At 46.4% G+C, this 20000-nt stretch overlaps 1 protein-coding gene across 14 annotated transcripts in view; it reads left to right on the top strand.

Annotated features, from left to right (window-relative positions):
• Positions 1-20000, top strand: part of Ebf3 (EBF transcription factor 3) — a 118741-nt gene that overhangs the window by 86609 nt on the left and 12132 nt on the right. For all 14 annotated transcript variants that reach the window (XM_076912321.1, XM_076912325.1, XM_076912314.1 and 11 more), the window contains exons 9-11: positions 402-532; positions 1019-1145; positions 19609-19697. In XM_076912321.1, the coding sequence (XP_076768436.1) occupies positions 402-532; positions 1019-1145; positions 19609-19697 (347 nt within the window). The remainder of the gene's footprint in view (positions 1-401; positions 533-1018; positions 1146-19608; positions 19698-20000) is intronic.

The raw sequence follows: 20000 nt of genomic DNA, 5'->3' as shown, positions 1-20000 counted from the left end.
GGCATTTGCTCTTCCATCTCCTTCAACAGCCTTTTGATTGACTCTGCTTAGATCTGTACAGCAAAGCAGATAAATCGACGTGGCACATGCACACGAAGCTTAATCATTTGTAATAGTCATATTTGCCCTGACACATAATTTGCTATATCAAGCCTTTTTTTTTTTTTTTTTTTTTTTTTTTCCGGCTCACTAGTATTCCATGGCTTGGCCTTTGCTTCATACAACATTTAATAGTTTGCTTTAAACACATCAACATGCTGATCTACGATTGCCCTTTGTGGGTACTGGAGGAACAGCATGCCCCTCCTCCCATGGCTGCCAGGGGGACTTGAGGTGGGCTGGGTGGGCCCATGATGTCAAGTTATGTTCTAAGGCTTCTGTCCTCTGTCTTGTGCGCACAGCCACTCCGTGCATCAAGGCCATCAGCCCCAGTGAAGGCTGGACCACGGGGGGCGCCACTGTGATCATAATCGGGGACAACTTCTTTGACGGTCTACAAGTTGTGTTCGGAACTATGTTGGTGTGGAGTGAGGTAAGCCTGCGAAAGTGGCCTGCCTTGAGCAGTCACCTCCTCTGTGAATGGTTTTGACAAGTTGTTTCTGGTGTAGGGATATGATGCCTATTGCAAAGTTCCCTTTTACTGTTTGCCTGTGGTGGGCCATCCTGTGGGTGGGTCTGCCCCTCCTTCCACAACCTTTGGGTTTAAAACCTGCCATAGGAGGTCCTCCTGTACCCTGGAACAATTAGTTCTAGTATTACTAGAAACAGGTTTAAGGAGACATATGGTGACGATTTTCATATGAATGATGCCCTGTGGCCTTTCCTGCAAACTAAAACCCTGGAACATTTGCTGATCTTTCTTTTAAAGAACCATAGGCCCAGAGTCTCTGGGTGACAGGAGGGAACATTCCAAGACGATGGGCCAATTTGTGCTCGTTTTGTAATTATATCCAACTGGCAAGTGTCTGCCTCTCAGGGCCTGCACCGCTGAGCGCTTGTTCATGTGTGGTTTCTGTAGCTGATAACCCCCCACGCCATCCGAGTGCAGACGCCCCCGCGACACATCCCTGGAGTTGTTGAAGTGACCCTCTCCTACAAGTCTAAGCAGTTCTGCAAAGGCGCTCCTGGACGCTTTGTCTATACTGGTGAGTACGCAGCTCCAGCCTCTGTGGGGTCGTGGTGGGTGCTCCATCTCAGTGGGAGGCTCCTGGGGTGGGTGTCCAGGGGTCCTGTGGGGGAGGTACAAGTGAGGAGTGAGGACCATTGGCATGCTGTTGAGTTTCATCAGGTGCACATTTCCATCCACATCTTAGACAGCTCATGATGGCTGGACAGATGCAGCAGTGTGACCTTGGCATTTCCCCCCATCTGAAGGCCTCTGCCTCTCACCAGCAGAGCAAAGTGGAGCATGGAGAGTTGTTGGTAACTGCAGCAGCTTCCAACTCCCCTGAGAGTGGCTGCCTCATGCCTGGCTGCATGCAAGGCCTTGTGCCCACCCACTTGTCAGTCTGACTCATCACTGCTTTTCAGTTACTTGAGCTGTGACCAGGAAGGAATAAGTCACAGCCTGTCACTTACCTAGGCTTCCAGTAGAAGCCAGGTCTTTTGCTGGAGGCTGGAATCTTAGGCCTTGCAGGGTGCTATTGCTTGGGGGTGGGGGTGGGGGCGTGTCAAAGTTCCAGAGGATACAAGTGGCCCAAGCCCAGATGGATAGAACGGATGGCCTATGTGGCCTCCATGAGTGGGACATCAAAGGTTTTTCTATCCTGCTTTGCTCATACAAGTGCTTAATTGACATGATTTGTTTGAGGTTGGCATAGATGCCACAAATAAACTTCACCTTAAGTTTACTTCACTCATTTACATTTTGACTTGTAATCTCAGTCTGTTCCAAAGGCTGTAAGGCACCAGGAATGGTTTTGATGCAGAACAACACCTGCTGAAGCCCAGGGATGGTGGAAGGTGGAAGAGATGGATGCTTGTTGATTATTTGAAGATATGCAGGGACTTGGTGACATCTACATTGTAGGGCTTGGAGCCCTGGGATTGACCATTCTATTACCACCTGAAGGGGCCCTGGGCCTGGTCTGGTGTCCCACTGGATGCCATCCCCTGCTCTATCCAGCAAACATGTTACATGGAGGTCTCCGAGGCCCCTTCCTGACACCTTAAGGTTCATGAAGTCACAGAAGTGACAAGTTCTTTCCTTTTACAGGAAGTACTAAAGGAGCAGACTGGCCCCATATAGACTCCCTGCTCCTCAGTAGGCCTACTGCCACCCAAGGCATGGCTCAGTGCCTTATCTTAGAGTAGCAATTCTCAGTCTACTGGTTGTGATCCCTTTGACAAACTCCAAAAATATTTACAATTCATAACAGCAGCAAAGTTATAGTTATGAAGTGGCAGTTAAAATAATTTTTATGGTTGGGGGTCACCACGACAGGAGGAACTGTATTAAAGAGTTGCGGCATTAGGGAGGTTGAGAATCACTGTTCTAGAGCATCCAGCTCTTGACCCCTACCTGGTAAACGTGGGGCACCAGGATCCGAGAACTGAAGGGATACAGGGGTGTGGGCATAGCAGAAGGTTGATGTGCCCAGTTACTTTGGGGGATCTGGATATTCTTGGCCTTCTGGAAAGTCTAGAGGTTGAACAAAAAGTTCCTCTAGATTTTGAGGATGTGTCAAAACAAAAAGACAAAAGTGGGACAAAAACCGTGTGCAGATGGGCCCCCAAATTTATAATACTTCTTCTCATTTCTGATTTTCTTCCGGGGAGATGTTCTCACATCATCATCACTAGTGTTTTCTTACCTTCCGCACATTGTTCACTGAGCATGTGCAGTTCCTCACTGTATTACCAAATGGGCTTCACACTGGATAGTTTTTGTAAGTGCTCTGTCCATAGTTAAGGCAGGCTGTGCTCAGCAATGATGTTTAGTGCATTAGATGTCTTGAATTCACATTCAACTTAAGCTTTTATTATTAAATATTAACCCATAGTCAATTCAGGAACATCTACAGATTCCTTCAAATAAGTGCCTCTGCTGTTCACTGAAGGGTACTCATATTGACATTCAGTTCTTGGGGAGATAAGAAGTTGGAATCCTACCTTGGGCCTGGTTGGGCATTCCCAGCATCTTTGTCTTGGGGTCATGTGTATGAATGAGCTAACCACCCACCCCACCCCATACATACATTCAGCATACCTTGTCAAGGTAGCTGTTGGTATGGGTACAATATATGGCTGAGTCTCTGGCCAGAAACTTCAGGCTATAGAGGCCCTATACAAAAACCTAGAATATTAACTAGATGACCCTATGCCTCAGGGTACTGGCTGTTGGACCATCAGTTTTCTCTCCTCCCTTCCTCATGGATGGGGTTTTGGCAAGGATCAAGGACCACTGAGGGCACTTAGTAAATAGTATCAGCTGTGGAGAGTTACTGACAGTTTGGACTTCCACTGAGGTCCATGGGAACCTGTTCACAATATGAGCTCCTTGGATGTGAAGATTATGCACACTTGCTCTTGTACTGACAGCGAACTAAGGGAGACGTGTCAGGGTTGGGTGTACTGAGTGAGTTCCTATTCTGCTCACGTGGCCTGGCTTGGCTGGTGGCACCCAAGTGAGCCTGTGTCCACAGTTGGCAAGCCTGGTCTGTTCTTTTCCACCATTCCTTTCTTGTTATGAGGTCTTTGTATTCTTGGAGTTTTTGTTGGAATGTTGAAGATTTTTAGAAGTGGCCACTCCCATTTAATTTTTATTTTTTATTTATTTATTTATTTTTACAAGCAGTTTTATGGCAGAGAGACCCAGGTCCTGATTTTCTTCCTTTGCCTGTGTCTGTCCCCAGTGCTGCAGATAGGTTCTGGTTTGAACACTTGTGAACAAATGCAGGAGTGGAGGGTAGGAGGAGTTGCTTGTCATTGGCTGGCAGTGCCCATGTGGTAGCAGTCCCTGTTATCAGCTCTCCTGGGCAGATGGGTAGGGAAGGGCACTCTCTGAAGCTCCTTGCTCTCTGGCTAGATGGAATGCTCTTCTTGATCAGAGTGTTCATTGCATCCCAAAGGAACGCAGTGTCTCCTGAGCTTGTTCTAACCTCATGAGCCTTTCTGGAGACTTACTGTCTATTCTGCATGGTAGCATCTACTTTCAAGCTGACTGGACTTATTAGACCCCAAAACTCAAGTCCTCCTGCTCTGGGATTGGAGATTTCCTGTTTTCTCATGTGTGAGCATTTGCTTCAAGGCTATGCAAACTCAGCCCTTCCAAACCAACTAGCTAGCTAGTGTGTGTGTGTGTGCATGTGATCATTACCAGGAATATACATTTCACATATGTGTAACGGATACAGGACTGTATACTCTCAGGGAGCTGAGGAAAGGTGGGGTCATAACCCGTCTGGCCTGGAAGCTTCTGTCTGATTTGCATTGCCCTGAAATTGATGGGGACAATGAGGTAATCACAGGGACTCCCTCTCCCCAATGAAAACTGAGCCAGCCCCTCTGGATGTCACAACATGGGCGCCATCCCCTGGGCGTCTGGTTCCCATCAGTGTGCCCAGGCCCCGGAGGCTGCTGGGACACCTTCACATTTAACCTTCCCGGCATGAAGCCAGCTGTGGGGCCGCAGGGCCACTGGATAATGAACCTGGGCTTGGAGGAGGGGCTGCCACTAGCCTGCCAAAGGCTGGGAGGGACTTGGCAGAGGTCTAAATGAGCTGTTTACAGTGACCTGAGAAACACCAGATTTTTCAAAACCAGACCCTATTAGTCAACCCAGAGTGGTCGTGCTCAGCCTCTGCCCCTGGAAGGGGAAGGCTGGCCAGGCCCCATCCATCTAGCCCCTTGGCTGCCGTTCATAGTCCCTCTCAAGTCACAATTACCTTGGGAGACTGTGGCGGTTCAGTTGATTAGCACGGTGAATTAAAAGAATGAGCCACAAATGACATGTCCAGCTCTTCCATAGGAGTTCTCTGTATTCCCAGCGAGCCTCACCCCTGCTGTAAGAAGGTCAGAAATTAGAGAGAGAGAACAATTTTCAAGCGGCTAGCACTTAGGAGCAGAATTAACAATCACTGTGTATGTAATTGCCAGTTAATAGTAAATTGCCTTCAGACTGTAAAATGCAATATAAACTGGTGGGCACCTAAAATTAAATTAATGAGATATTTGCTGCATTTAAAAGTGAATAGTTCAAATTAATAACCAAGTGCAATGCTTGTTTTAATATTTGTCTAATAGCATACCATTGACTTGTTTAATAATAATTAAACAGTCCTGGAGTTGCCTACCTGAGGAACTCACCATATAGGCAAAATCAAGCAGCTTTTACTCTCATATTTTTACTGCTACAAACACATCACATTGTTAAGAGTAATAAAAGAAATTATTTTTTAATTAGAATAGAAACATTATGGCATTACCTGATTAAGTTGGGCTGGAATTTGTATGCTTCTAATTGAGATTATGTTCTCATGAAAACGCCTTTTGCAGACCTGTTCTCAAATGTGAAGTGGAGAGAGAAAGCAAGAGAGAGCAAGAGAGAGAGAGAGAGAGAGAGAGAGAGAGAGAGAGAGAGAGAGAACAAGAGAGAGAGAGCAAGAGAGAGAAGAGAGAGAGCAAAAGAGGGAGAGGGAGAGGGGGAGGGGAGGAGGAAGGGGGAGAGGGAGAGGGAGAGAGAAAGGGGGGGAGAGGGAGAGAGAGGGAGAGGGAGAGGGAGAGAGAGAGAGAGAGAGAGAGAGAGAGAGAGAGAGAGAGCTCGAGAGAGCTCTAAATGGACATTTGGCAAAATGTTTCCTGATTAACAAAGAAACAGAGGCTGCTGGTGTGACTTGGGTTTAAGCCTAGTTCAGGAGACACCAGGAATGGGACTTGGGGGCTTTTTCTGCTGACCTCCTGCCCCAAAGTTTGATTGACCCACCCTCATTTTAAAGAATTTTTTTTTGCTCAATTAAAGAAATTATCACAAATTACTGGGAGTCAACATGTCGCCAGTAACAGACTGAGCCCAGTCACTCAACAAGATGCTGGCAGGCAGCATAAACCCGTCTAAAGTGGACACGCGGTGGATATCTGGAAAGGCCCCAGGTCTGTGATGTGTTCATTGGATGGGAATATTTTCATACAAACATGTGCATTTGATGTCAGGCTTGGGAGACCATCCCTCAGTCAGTAATTGCAAGCAGTTTGTGTTTTCTCTGATACAGTGTTTAAGTTTGTTTTCTTTTTTAGAAAGAGGTCACATTGTGTCTTAAAACTGGCTCCATCTTGAGGATGCCAGCTTCATCCTGCACCTGTCAGGAGACAGTTTCCCTCCCGTTGAGTCTTCTGGCTGGCTTCCACCTTCCATGTCATTTCTCCTTACCTGGGAAAGCCCTTGTGTTTCTGGCTCGTGGAAAGGTTGTGAATATTTAGACATGGTTCTGTCCACACCATGGATTCCAAACACCCTTCACCACAGCCGGGCAGCTCCAGTTTCCTCTCTTCCTGGCTGGTGGTGCTCCCAACAAATCACTTGTATCTGCAGAACAAATGATTCTAAATTGCTGCCTATGATTCATGTTGTTTGAATTCTGCTAAACTGAATGTTAAACACAAACCACCCAATTATTTCGGTCCTAAACTCCACTACTATGTACAATCCAGGAACACATCCTATCCTACTGGCTCGGAGAATGTGGGGTTTTGACCCGGAGTCATCAGAGATTTCACCTCCCCTGCCAAGACAGCCAGACACCCTACTTCCCTTTCCTGTCTGCAGTGGGTGTGCCCGTGGTCATACCTGTCATTCATGATGGTGATCCCTGTCAGAGGTTTTAGGATGTTTGTGTCCTCATCATACCCAGCCACCCCCTAGAAATGTATACCCCTGGATACATTGGTTCTTATGTCAAGTTACTAGTCTTGAAGGTTAGCATGGGGCTGCACTGTCAGTTCAGGCCATCTTTAGGCTCCCAAATTTGAAACTTTATCCAGCTGTTCCCTGACTCAAATAGCACCACCTTCCTCCCAGCCTCACCCCACTCTTGCTTTGTGCCACATGTTTAAGCATGGAGAGCTGACGGTGGTCACTTTTGTGTTGTTTTTCACAAGGACTAGGTGGTAAGCTTCCTGGCTTCAGCCCCTTCCCCTGGGAGCATGGACTGAAGACTGTGGGTGGGTCCCTGTGAGCCTCCGGCAGGGAGGTACCATTCACCTGGTGTCCTCCCTTGGGTGGCACATGGCACTACCTGAGCCACAATCAGTGAAGCTGCTGTGTGCCAAGAGGTTGCTGGGGGCATGGCTGGAGAACACATCCCTTTAAAGACGGTTGTGTGAAGGCTCCTTGTCCCTGCGGTCTCCTCTTTCCTGTCTCAAAGGAGGGCAGGAGAATGAGGCACAGCACAAGTAGACAATTTGTCCTAATCAGTGACACCCATTTACCAGAATTGCTTAAAATGAACTATACCTCATACAGAAATCGCACATTTAGAGAGTTCCATTCATCATGTGAAAATTGAGGGCCAGTAAACTTTTCTGCCCCTCCAGTGGGATCATAGACATGCATCAAAATGTTAAAAATGATTGGTGAGACGGGGCTGTCACCCATTTATCAAGGAAAAGAACATTATTTGCTAATTTCCCAACCAGGCTGGTGACAGGGTGCTTCGTCTTTAGACCCACGGTGACCAGCGTGGCCTTTTTGTTATTAGTACAAGTCAAGTGCTTTTGGGCTGTTGCTAAGAAGACACATTTGTCTGTCATCACAGAGGCTTTGGTTGCTTTCCAACTGGCTGTGACCAGCTCTGTTCCATGTGCCCGATTGGCTGTGTATGTTGGGGCTGCGTGAACCCAAGAGGGGAGAGGGACTGATAAATCACAAAGTTTCCATACCAAGGTGAAGGTATTGACTTCGCAGCCCACCTGACAAGATGTGGCTTCGAGGAGACTGCCATTTGTCTTACCCAAAGGACAAAAGGGTCGTTGGCTTCGCTTAGGGTAGGCAGGTTGTGGATGGGAGAGACAGACCTGACCCTCTTTCTTTGACACCGGCAGGGTCCCTGTTTCCTGTCCTTCCTCCCTGGCAGCTCTATCTAGGGAAGTTTTATTTCCAGTTCTGGCTGGAAAAGACATTGGGAGTAGGGGAGTGGGGGACATGAACTAATGGCCATTTAAAAAGCACAACACAATGAAGGTGACCAAGCAAAGAATAAGCAGGGCAAAAGAATAGGTTTAAGGTAAGATAGCAGGCAGCTCACTCCAGGGAACTCTCCAGCAGGTTGAGCATGAGAGCCAGAGCAGCTGCAAAGCCAACATCTTGGTGGAGAACTTTAAAAGGAAGTGGTGCTTCTGACACCCATTGGCCCTCTCATGGGGACAAGGGGTGTGGCTACTCCTTGCCCCTTAGACTCACAGCTTAATGCTTGAGCTTCCTCCCAAACAGTCCATTTGCATATGTATGGTGGACAACGTGGGAGACTCTGGAATGTTCTGTGCAGGCTGGCTCCTGGGACAGCCAGACTGAGACCAACCGTGTGTCTCCATAGAAAGCTTATATTTCTGGGTCTTAAGTCTTGTTCATGTCCAGCAGAGTAGAACAAGACTTGAAATGAAAGAAACAATGAGGAAAAGATACATTCAAAGAACTATTGCTTCACTTCTGGGCCTTTTAAATTTGTTGTAGAAAATTATCAAGATCCAACTTTCTTCCCTTTGGGTGATTTTTAATTCAACAACAAAATGGAAATCTGTGATGCAGATTGTTGACCCTGGATAACTATAAAGGTTCCTGTGGCCCTGATGAGCAGATGGGATTTGCCCTATTTGGGTTTTCAGGCATGGGCTGGTGGAGTGGTGCATATTTGTTGAAGGTGCAGATGGGATCATGTGACAATTTAAAACACAAACTCCATGGAGACCAGGAGCCACTGAAGATCATGGTATACATTAGGCTCAGAGGAGTTTTTATTTGTTTGTTTTGAAGGCATAGCATTATCATAGGTCCCTTTTTCTTTGACTCTAGTTAAAATTCTCTTCTGAAGCATCATCAATTCTCAATCTTCCACATGTGGAAACTACTGCTAGGTAAGGGAGCCCCAAGATCTCTGAGCCTTTGTAGGCCCAGATCTGTCCCTATAAGCATCCTGTGGCCACAAAGAAAGTAGGAAGTCTGTAAAGCTTTGAGGTTGGTTTGGGGGTTCAGCTAGAGTTCTGTTCCCCTCCCCTCATCTCTGACTGACATATCTCCTTTGGTCTCCATGAAGATAGAGAAGTGCTACTGGCCTGTGCTCCTTGGTCCTGGCCCCATATCAGTGTAGATGCCCTGATGTGTGCATAATAGCCATCCACCACCTACCCATCAGTGGTTTTTCTTTGATGACAGTACTCCCAACACAAAATCCCTCATGAAAGCTTAGGTCTGTTAGCATTTAGGGGCACACACATCAAAAGTCCAGGCTCCTGTTGTGTGTTCATGGCTATGGCAGGTGGCTTCTGTGTGTGTCCCTGTCATCCAGCTGGAGTAGATCCTAAGCCAAAGACTTTAGAATTTCCTTATGTGCTTCCTGTGGGTGGAAACGGCAGTCATTCCCCAAGTGAAGTTAGCTTGCTATTGGTTATTGAGACACCCTATAGCTACCAGGGGCCACAGGCTCACTGGTCTCCCTGCCTTCAGGAGACACTGTATCCATAGTGCTAACATTCTGCCTTGAACAGGGTCCCAGGTTCTATTTGGTTTTTGTCATGGCATCATTTGAGAAACTGGGCCCTGTATCCAGCCATGGATGCTGCACCTTCTCCCTTACTGCTCCTCAACCAGGAGCTTGGGAAAGCCAGATGATTAGATGGTCACCAAGGGGAACATGGTGTCTCAGGTTTAGATGTGGTGCAGCACAGGTCACTGTGGTTTGGTATCTGCCTTCTGGGGGTCAGGGTTTATCTCATGCGTATCCAGGCTGAGTCCTCAGTAGGGTATTATGGGTGACTCTTGGGAAGAAAAGTCAATGACTCTTTAGGTGCTCAAGGATGGGGGTACCCTATGTGAGGGGGGGAACACATCTTGCTTGTGCAGCAATGGGTTCTTGCCAAGGGAAGCTACTCTCATTTTCATCCTGGAAGCTCCCCTGGGATCTCCATGGCCTGTGACACTATCCAGCATGGACACTGCCACAGCTTCACTGACTCAGTCTTGTGGGAAAGAAACAGGTGTGGAGAGAAGTTAATAAAAACAGCCTTGATGCAAACAGTATTATCACATCCTGGATTCAGGGGGAATAGCAATGGCTCCCCGAGAACTTGCAGGTGGCAGAGCTGTGGGATTGCCTCTGGAAAGGGCCCTGGAGGCTGCACCATAGGTGCTCAGCCAGGGTGTGGAAGATTTCCAAGAAGAATGTGACCTGCTCTTGGGGTTCCAGGGAACCAGTGGGTGGGGGAGGGGGAAGGGATGAGACGCTACAAAGGCCACAGGTGAGGACCAGCCACCTCAGGTTACAAGACAACTTCTGATCTCCAACATGCATGAGAGCAGAGCTTGAACCTTCCTCCCTGTTCCCCTCTCTCCCCTTCCTAATTCTTTGGCAGCTTCATCTTATATATTTTATACTTTAAGTCATTCACTCATTCACTCCCTATTTTCTTTTTCCATTCCTCCTCCTACTACAAGCAATTTTCTTCCCAACTAGACCCTTCCATTTTCATGTCTTTTCTTTTTTTTTTCTAAATTCATCTGACTATGTAGTTCAGGTTGGCTTTACGTGCCTGATCCTCCTGCCTCTGCCTCCTGAGAGCCAGGCTCATAGGCATGCACTAGCACATCTGGCCAGTAGGGCTGCCCTCCATGACACATGCAGAGTGCAGCACCCTGTGCACAAGGCCTGAGCTTTGAGGATTCCAGTACTTACATTAATCCTGGTCACGTCTTTAAAGGCTTTGCCTCCAAATATTTCTTTCCTTCTGTATTCAGCCTGAAAGACCTGGAATTAGATGCCAGCGGGAAGACAGAAGGGTAAAGCATGCTGGGAAATCCCACATGGGAGTCCCTCAGTCGAGAGCTGGGTTCTGTCTTCCTCAGCTGGTGTGTGTCTCTGCTCTTGCTAGGAGCACCTGTGCTTCCTGGCAGGAAACATGGATGGGAAGAGCATTCCCATCCGCACAGGCACACCCAGATGAAAGCCTTCATTCACTATCATTCTCCCACCTACAGTTAGCATGTGAGTTAATGGGGTCTATTATGACATTTTCACACGCTTATAATATGCAATATTTTGTCTTTCTGACGTCCTCCTCAACACCTTCTGTTGCCTCCTCTTTCCTTTGGATCTGTTATGCCCCCTCTACTTAAAAAAAAAATCTAAATTTTGCCTATGAGGAAAAACATTAGGAATTCATCTGGGTCTGGCTTATTTCACTTGACATGGTAATCTCCAGTTCCACCCATTTTCCTGACAATCTATGATTTTTGTTTTGTTTTGTTTTTCATGGCTAAGATTCCATAGTGTTCATGTGCTTCTTCCTTACCATTACTGCTGATGGAATCTAGGCTGAGTCTATATCTTGGCTATTGTGAATAGTGCTACAGTCAACATGGGGTTGCAAATACTAGGGATCTCACATCTGCTTTGGGCGCAGTTTGCTGTACAAAAAAACGGTCAGCAGAAGCTGAGAAACAAAAGGTTTTTTATATGCGCAGTGTCGTACAACCTATCTCAATGATTTTATCCTGAACTGTGTTCCACATTCACACCTCTTCCTCCCATCCTTGGCTTTGGCTGCTACTGGTCTAACCCTCACTCCTGTTGGAGCACAAAGCACAGCCTTTGGGGTTGACTTCTTTCATATAGGATATGATGTTCTTGGCTTCCACTGTGCCATGTGTCCAGAGACATGTGTTTACAAGTCTGAGTAGTATTCCATTGAATAGATGTACCACATGATTGCTTTTGTGTGCATAGGTTGATGGACATATATAGATATCAGGAACAGATCCATGCAGATGTAAGACAAATTGTATGCTCATTTTGTGCTTCAAAATTAGAGACACTTGTTAGCTTTATCATGTAGGCTTGGTGTCTTCCAGAAGTCTGGCCATTGTGCCTCAGCACCTTTAAGCACCAGCACTTCTCTGGACGAGGTAGGCATGTGCTATAGGGTCACCTTGAGTGACCCTCCTTACACTTTCTATGAAGTAGGGGTTTTCACAAGGCCATGGGAGCAGGGAAACTCAGCCCTCGAGAGGGACCTTTGTCTTAGGCCACAGCCTGGGTGTCTACAGCCTGGGAGAACTGGCTTCCTAAGCTTGCTCTGAAACTCCATCTGCACGGAGATTTTCCTGCTGATTTTAAGTATATACTTCCATTCTGTCTACCGAGTGTGTTTCTCTCTTGGCTTTTATGACCTCCTTTCACCTCTCATGAAATCTCTGAGAGGATGAGGACACGGGGAACTTGCTTTCCTGAAGCAGAGAGTGACTTGGAAGTTTGTAGTGGTTTCATGATATTGAGGATGGTTTTACTCACCGCTGCCTCCCTTTGGAACATAGTTCTCTGCCTAGAGAGCTAGTTAAAATTACAGCTTTGGGGACAGGGTGTCACATCAGGGATTGGCAGACCTTGGATGTTTGTCTGGGGTGTGTTTGTGCTGGACCATCCTGAGATGGACAGGTGTGGTGTTGAGAGCACAGGCTCCAGGGCCTGGGTTTTGTTTAGCTGCAGGGCTGGGCTTGGTTGCTGTAGTTCCCCCATGCCTGTGCGAGCCACAATCCAGTGCATTCTTTGAGGTATGTAAACAAAAGTGTTTGAATGCAGTCCAATAGTTGTCAGCAAGGGTATTATTTTGGTAACAAGGAAGATGGGCTGCCCCCTTTTCTGCATTTGGTGTCACATCACAATGCTGCCATCCGCTGCCAGGCAGTGGTGAATGGAAGTGGGTCCCTGTGCAGTAGGCCTGGTTGGGCTGCCTGTATGAATACCAGAACAGTATTCCCCGAGTGTGCAGGGAGGCTCTAAATCCCAATTAGAAGTCAACTGTGGTGCTTCTTATTCCAAGAAGACATGCTGATGGAACACAGTAGGTTCTGGAGGAACTGATGGAACATTGAGGCTGACCCTAGGTGGGCCTGGCATAGGGAATGGTATCCTCCCACAGTGACCCAGAGCAGACACTGGACAAGACCCAAGCCATTCACAGGAGATATCAAATTTGGGATTGGCTTCCAGGAGCAGCAGGGTGACCTATGTCTTCACTGTTTGTCCCTTAGCCAGGCCAGCACCCCAGTGAGCGATGTGGGGCCCGCGTGGCCTTTGTGTTTCCCATGCACACCACAATGCCTAGCTCACCCTGCCGAGTTCTGTGATTGAAATTCATTGCCAAATTTATTGAGAAATTAATGAGAAAAGCTGCGAAGTATTGACTTTGAGAGGAAAACACAACTCATCTTGAATGAGGAGGAAAATGCAGCAATAATTTAGCCACTATTGATTTGGCCCTGTCCATGTATTGATCTTCATTTTACAATATTAATTTGCACCTGCAATCGGCTGCAAAGGGAACCGATTTCATTTTGTGGCTGCGTTAGTGTGCAAAGCATTAGGTGCTCTTAAGCAGGGAGAGCCACATGTTGGGTTGGGAAGGCGGATCTCTCCCCCCCACCCCCAAGTTTCTGCTTGTTACTGAAATAGACTAAAAATTAAAAATTTTTGTCCAACAAAATATGAAAGCAAAAGCCCGTGTAAACCGCGGCACTCCTCCCCACTGCCCGGCTGCTTCTCATCCACACTAAGAGCCGTCAGCTGCCTGCGACTCCAGCCACCCCTCATCATCATGCCCAGATCAGTTCAAAGTTCATGAAATTTCTATGAGCATTGATCTTGCCCCATTGATTTTTTTTTTTTGCAGCAGATCTTTGAAATTTTAATTTCCCGAGCATCTGAATTTCTTATAGATGAAATGCGCTTGCAGCAGACAGTTGATGATAAAGTGGAGAACTTAGCATCATTTTAAAGCCTAAAAAAGGGGGAGAGAAAAACCCAGGCATTTGGGGACTTTGTGTAGTGTTTTGAGGTGGAATGATGAAAGTGTTGTAGCTGGAGCAGAGGGGACACGGAGGGGGGTGCTAAGTATCAATTTTGACTTCCGAAGCCACACATTTTTTAATGCAACTTTTTATACAGTCATTTTTGAAAGAAAAGCTATCTGGAGAAACAGCAGGGCAGAGAAGCATTCTTCACAAGCAATCGTTCGCTCACAGCAGTCTTTATCACCTGGTCAAGCTCACCTAGTTACTTATCAGTGGGACATTTAATAACCTCAAGGTGATATAATTGCTATTGGCATTTTTCCCCCTTGGATTCGGCTGGTTAATGTGTAAACTACTTGTCAGCAAATAGCACTTTGTCACTAAAATCACCAACACCCTCTAGAGGAATGTCTTTGTATTGAGCAATTTAATTTTACTTTATTTAATTTTTACACATTACAACCTGTGTTCATTCAGGCACACTGACGGCTTGTAGTCTGTTGGGGCAGGGTCTGGGTATCCCTGTTAGTAAAATATACTATATCTTATTTAACAAACCCATTGCCTTAATTGAAGCGCGTTCTTGTCCCTCGGAAAAGGAACTACAGATGTTCTTATTATGTAGTTATGTTGCTAATGTGAAAAACGGCCTCATTATGAGGATCTGTTTGTAGCAAGAAAATTACTGCATTATGACAAATGCATGATTGGGAAGTTACAGGAAGCCGATCATTATTGAAATGAAACTGGAGCTCACTTAATAGCTGCAGCCAGCAGCTGGAATGGAGCAAATGAATGTCTTCCTGTTGTTACTGTTAGAGTCAGGGTTTTTGGGCAGGAGACTCTGCTGCACTGCAACCTGCATGAGGGCTTGGGCTTCCAGGGTGGAAAGATGGTGCTAAAAGCAGCTGTGTCCTACCTGGGAGTCTTCCCCTCGTGTGTTTAATGTCACCATTTTAAAGATATGACTGGGCTGCAAGAGCAATTACTCCAGGAGTTCTTAAAGGCAGGCCACTGCTCTCTGGCTGGCAGCCGGATCCAGGTCTCCCTGGAATGGAGGGAAGGTGTTCAGGAGGTTGTTGTCACAATTAAGCTTTGTCACTGTGGCCCCTCCTTCATGCAATGGTTCCCTCTGCTTCTACCACCAAGGAGCCCCCTGGACGGATGGTGGTGGTGGTGGTGGTGGTGGTGGTGGTGGTGGTGGTCGTGGTGGTTTGGTGTGGGGAGCTGTCTACAGCAACATTTTTTTGACTCTTGACTGCTGCCCTTGAGGCTGGTTTTCACATCACTGGGACGCAGGTACAGTTGAGCCCCGAAAGCATAGTAGCTGCTTAGTAAAACTTTCTGGTGAGTGGGTTGGCCTTGTCCTCTGTAGGAAAGTATCCTAGTCCTAAACATCATTTTTTGATCTGCAATGTTTTCTGCATGTCACCCGTGGTCAGGAGCATGTCCCCTTATTCACACAAGTGAATGGGGTTTACACACCAATGGATTAGCCATTGAAGTCTGACGAAAGCCATTTACATTTTGGGATGTTGGAGAACAACACAGAACCCTGAGCAGGGCTGGCTGACAAAGACAGTTCAGCCATCAAAATGTAAACTCCAATGACTGATGTCACAAGAAAGAAAAACCCAGCACGGTTGCCCATTGGTACGTTTCTAATTGCAGCAGGCCAGTTGGAGCTGCTCTGGCCCCAGCTGCAGCTCAAAGCCTGATGCCATTTTCGGCTGCCACATTAGCTCTGGCAATCCCAACTTGAACCGACATCACAGACCGTTAAAATTTTATCAATTGCGCTATGATTAATCCCCCAGTACATGGGCATGACTTAAATATTTAGAACGCTGCTTCTGTTATGACTTCAATGCATGTAAAGTAACGAGATTAACTCCAGTACACTTGAATATATTTAAATATGCGTCCTTCTTGAGCTGCAGGCTATCCGGCGTGTGGAATCGAGTCTATGTGGCCATGTCAGGCTCTATTTGTAGGACCCACACTGGAGACTGGCCTGCATATGATAGCCGGATATCTGGCCTTTCACAGGCTGCCTGATTGCTTGCCTCATTTGGCATGGAATGTGATTCCCAGCCATTCTAGCTTCTGATTCATTCAGGTTTTATTGCTGTGTAATTTTCTTATTCTAAAATAAAAGCTCTCCAACAAAAATTACTATGCATTAGGCCACAGTAGCCTACTCAAATGGATATTAATACAGTTTATCTCCAAAAGGACGAATAATGTATTTGAAACAGATAAAAGGCCCTCCACTAAATGAGGAATGTTAATATCTTATGGCACAGTTAATAAAGAGATATTTCACAGGGGAGATTTGTTTTATGACTTTTGATACAACAGCCTTGTAATCTGACATATCTTAAACGATATAATTTCACACATACATTCATCTCCTACAGGCAGCAGGCCATCTTAGCGAAATTTGAATTCAGGACAAATAATGGGTGCTAATTACTTCCGGAGGGGGGATTTATTAGAGAGCCCACCCTCCCTTTCACAGATTGACGGAAATCCATGCAGAAAGGTGCTAGCTTACAGATACATTTTTGATAAACGTTATTGTTTTTTCCCCTTCAGCAGAAAATAACATTTGTTTTGTTGTGTTTAAGGCAGAGTTTAAATTAATTTAACCCAGTGACACATGTTCGGAGACTAAGCATGCTGCTAAGTAATTCCTTGGAATAAATTGCTCGGGAACCAAATGCATTAATTTATGGCTTTGCTGATGCTGACAGATGTGAGGGGCGGACCGACAAATATTAACATAAAACAAATTTGCTTTATTCTTCTTCATATTTCTTCTTCATCCCCGACTTGAGCTCACCCAGGGCTCCTTCTCTAATTATCCACGAGGTCAGTAAGCAAAATTGGGAAGAAGCTGGGAGATCAATACAAATTATCCCTGAGCAAACCAGTGCTGACAGTTTGAATTGCAGCATATGTTTACCCAAAATCAGGCAATTTATCTTAATATCAGCAAAGTAATGCAGTGCAGGTGAAAGGTCAGGCAATCTCTCCCCCTCATAATTACCCAGTTCTAAAACAGGAAAGTGGTATTGATTGGCCTGGCTCGGGGCTCTGTGACTGGACGTGCCAGTGCCTTGCCCTGGCTCGGCTGGGCTCTAGGCAGTAAACTCGACATGCTGAGGGGTTATTAGGTGTGTGGGGAGGTCTCCTGCTTTCTCCTCTACTTGCAGAATTGGCCAGTGAGGATTGGGCCACTCTTTACCAGCCATGGGTAGGGATGGGCTCCTTGAGGATCTGAGGGGTTGCTGGCCTTCAATGGGGCCAGACAATGCTCCAAGGGACCCAGAGGTACATGGGGGAGATCCATCATGGAAGCAGAAACTTCCAGGACTGTAAAGGCCTGCTGACGCTCCTGCTACTAAAGAGAAGACAGGTTCCAACACTTTTGCTACATAAATACATTTGAGATTCTGGAGCCAGACCCCTGGGGGAGGGACATCTTCTGGCTGGAAGAACAGGGCTATGTCCCTTGCTGTGTGGTTTATCCAGTCTGGTGGGGACTGACCCTGGCATACTTTTGTACCCTGCTTGAACTTTCCTGATATGCCACAACTACTTACTTTGGTGGTATATTCACGCTGCTAATGCCTGTTGGTTTGAATTGAGAGATGAAAGGTGCCCTCATATTTATACTGTTTATGTGACACTTTGGGTCATAGAAGAGTATCATTTCAACTGAGACACTGGAGAATGTCTCTCCCAGAGTGAGTATATGCTTATCACAGTCATAAAGCTTCTGAGAGCTTGCATTAAAGCGCCTATCACCTGTCAGGGGCATTTGCATGAAATCAATAATGGTTGCCCATCTATCTTTTCTGATCACCTTTCATCAGGCCGATTCATTAAGTCAAACAGTCGTGGTGATTAGCTGGCAGAGAGGAGAAACCTGACATGTTAGGAATGCACACTGGGCCACCTTCCCCCCTCAACACCCCGATCAAGAAACATAATACTTCATCTTACCCTTTTTGGACCAAGTCGTTTGCTGGGACTGGAGCCCATCCTCCCTGATGCCCACACTGCATTTTTGCCTGACACCCTTGCCTGTGCCGAGGCAGAGACATGACAAATTGTCCCCCCAGTCAATGCTGACAGCTTCTGATGATTAATGGTCTGATTATGAAGTGGTTTTACACATATAGAATTTACATCACAGAGAGTTAGAAATTTTGCCATGTCACATACACCAAGGCATTTTGAAGGGTTTTACTATTTGCAAAGAAAAAAAGAGGGCAAAATCCCAGCAAAAGCCGTGTCATGTAAAATCAATACATCGGATCAATGCTTTATTAACAAGAAAATGTCTTACTTCACATTCCTGTGCCGACCTTTGTCTCCGGGATGTATGATGGAATGTCAAATCATATTGCGGTCCTCAACTTTCGGGCGCATTATTGAGTGTATGTGTAAGGCATCCTGGGTTGCTTACAAGACACACCGACAGCTCAGCACTTGAGGATAATGGTGACCAATTATTGTGGAGAGCACTTTCCAAGGCAGCCCCAAGCTTCCTCTCAGGAAGCTATGGCCTTTTGTGTTCTCCCACACTCCACAGACCTGGGTGGCGTTAATCATCAAATTACTAATGAGTGATGGCCCAAATTGCGGGCGGAGTAATGAATAGATGGCGGCAGGTCTTATTAGTCTCCGAAAACCTCCTGATTTATGTTGCGCCGTGCGCCGTGGAGTTACTCCACAGAAAACGATATCTACATCAAGAAATAATGTACTCTAATAAGTATTTTCATCTTAACTCGTGTCCCCGGGCCTGCGGGCTCAGTTTTTGTTGGAGTCAGGCAGAGCCGTAATAAAGCCCGATGGCTCCTTATAAAGCTTGTTAAACACAGTGTGTGCAGTCGAATGAAGTCCGGGCTGTGATTCATGCACTGTACAGGGTGCATGTGCCTCTGATTTATGGCCACGCACAGTTCATAGTCAAAATTACAATTTGAGGGATAAAAAGATTAATTACTATTTGTGGCCGGCAATTTCGTGGGGCTGGTGGATTGCAGCTGTGGAATGATAGCGCTCTATATCAGTTTGTAGTCAGCCATTCACAGATTATTAAAGCTTTGCAAGAGTAAGTGTTCCTCCTGCCTGGTCTGTGCTCAGGCAATATGCTAGACAAAAAAGGACCACAGGGATAAATCTGAGGCTAGCAATAGCTGGACATATGTCATAATTGCCAGTTTCCCATAAATCCCTGGCTGGTGAGGAATGCACCGTGTGATGCAGGCGCCACATCATGGCTGTGGTGATGGCTATATATGGCCTCAAGACCCATCACTGTGGGACTGCACCGCCATTTTTACAATATACTGAGCCACCCTTTGACTTTCTTCCAGTCTAATTATAGATTAGAAATAATCATTGCAAAAAGAAGTGTGTGTGGGGGGGTGGTGGTGGGGGGAGTCTATTCCTTAAGGCTGAACAAACATGCAGGGGTGCTTCCGTGTAGGCATACGGGGGAAGAACTGCACATCTGTGTGTAAGCATGCGGTAAATGCACGGTGGATGATGTAACGGCAGTGACTGACTTGCTCTGTGTTTGTGTGTCCCTGTTGCAGCCCTTAATGAGCCAACCATAGATTACGGCTTCCAGAGGTTGCAGAAAGTGATACCCAGACATCCAGGTGACCCCGAAAGGTTACCCAAGGTTAGTACAAGAGCACATGATGCCCCACACAGGTTGGGGTCACTACCAGACTGCTTCTGGTTCGGGGATGCTGGATACTCCGAGAAGGCAAATGGCAGACAGCCCAAACCCTGTACCCATGTCAAGGCCAACAGGTATGGGGAGCTTCCTAGCCCACAGTGGAACACAGACTCACACTGTATGTTGCTTCTTTGGAGGGCCATCTCTTTAAAGGGAGAAAAAAATAGCTTTTCTGATAACCAATATTTTGGATTCTGCAAGGGGGACATAAACTTCCGAGTAATGAAATAGTTCAATTAAACA

The sequence above is a fragment of the Arvicanthis niloticus genome, chromosome 1, assembly GCF_011762505.2.
Source record: "Arvicanthis niloticus isolate mArvNil1 chromosome 1, mArvNil1.pat.X, whole genome shotgun sequence".
Taxonomy (NCBI): domain Eukaryota; kingdom Metazoa; phylum Chordata; class Mammalia; order Rodentia; family Muridae; genus Arvicanthis; species Arvicanthis niloticus.
The sequence above is the reverse complement of the archived record's forward strand: the minus strand, read 5'-3'. Positions and strand labels throughout refer to the sequence as shown.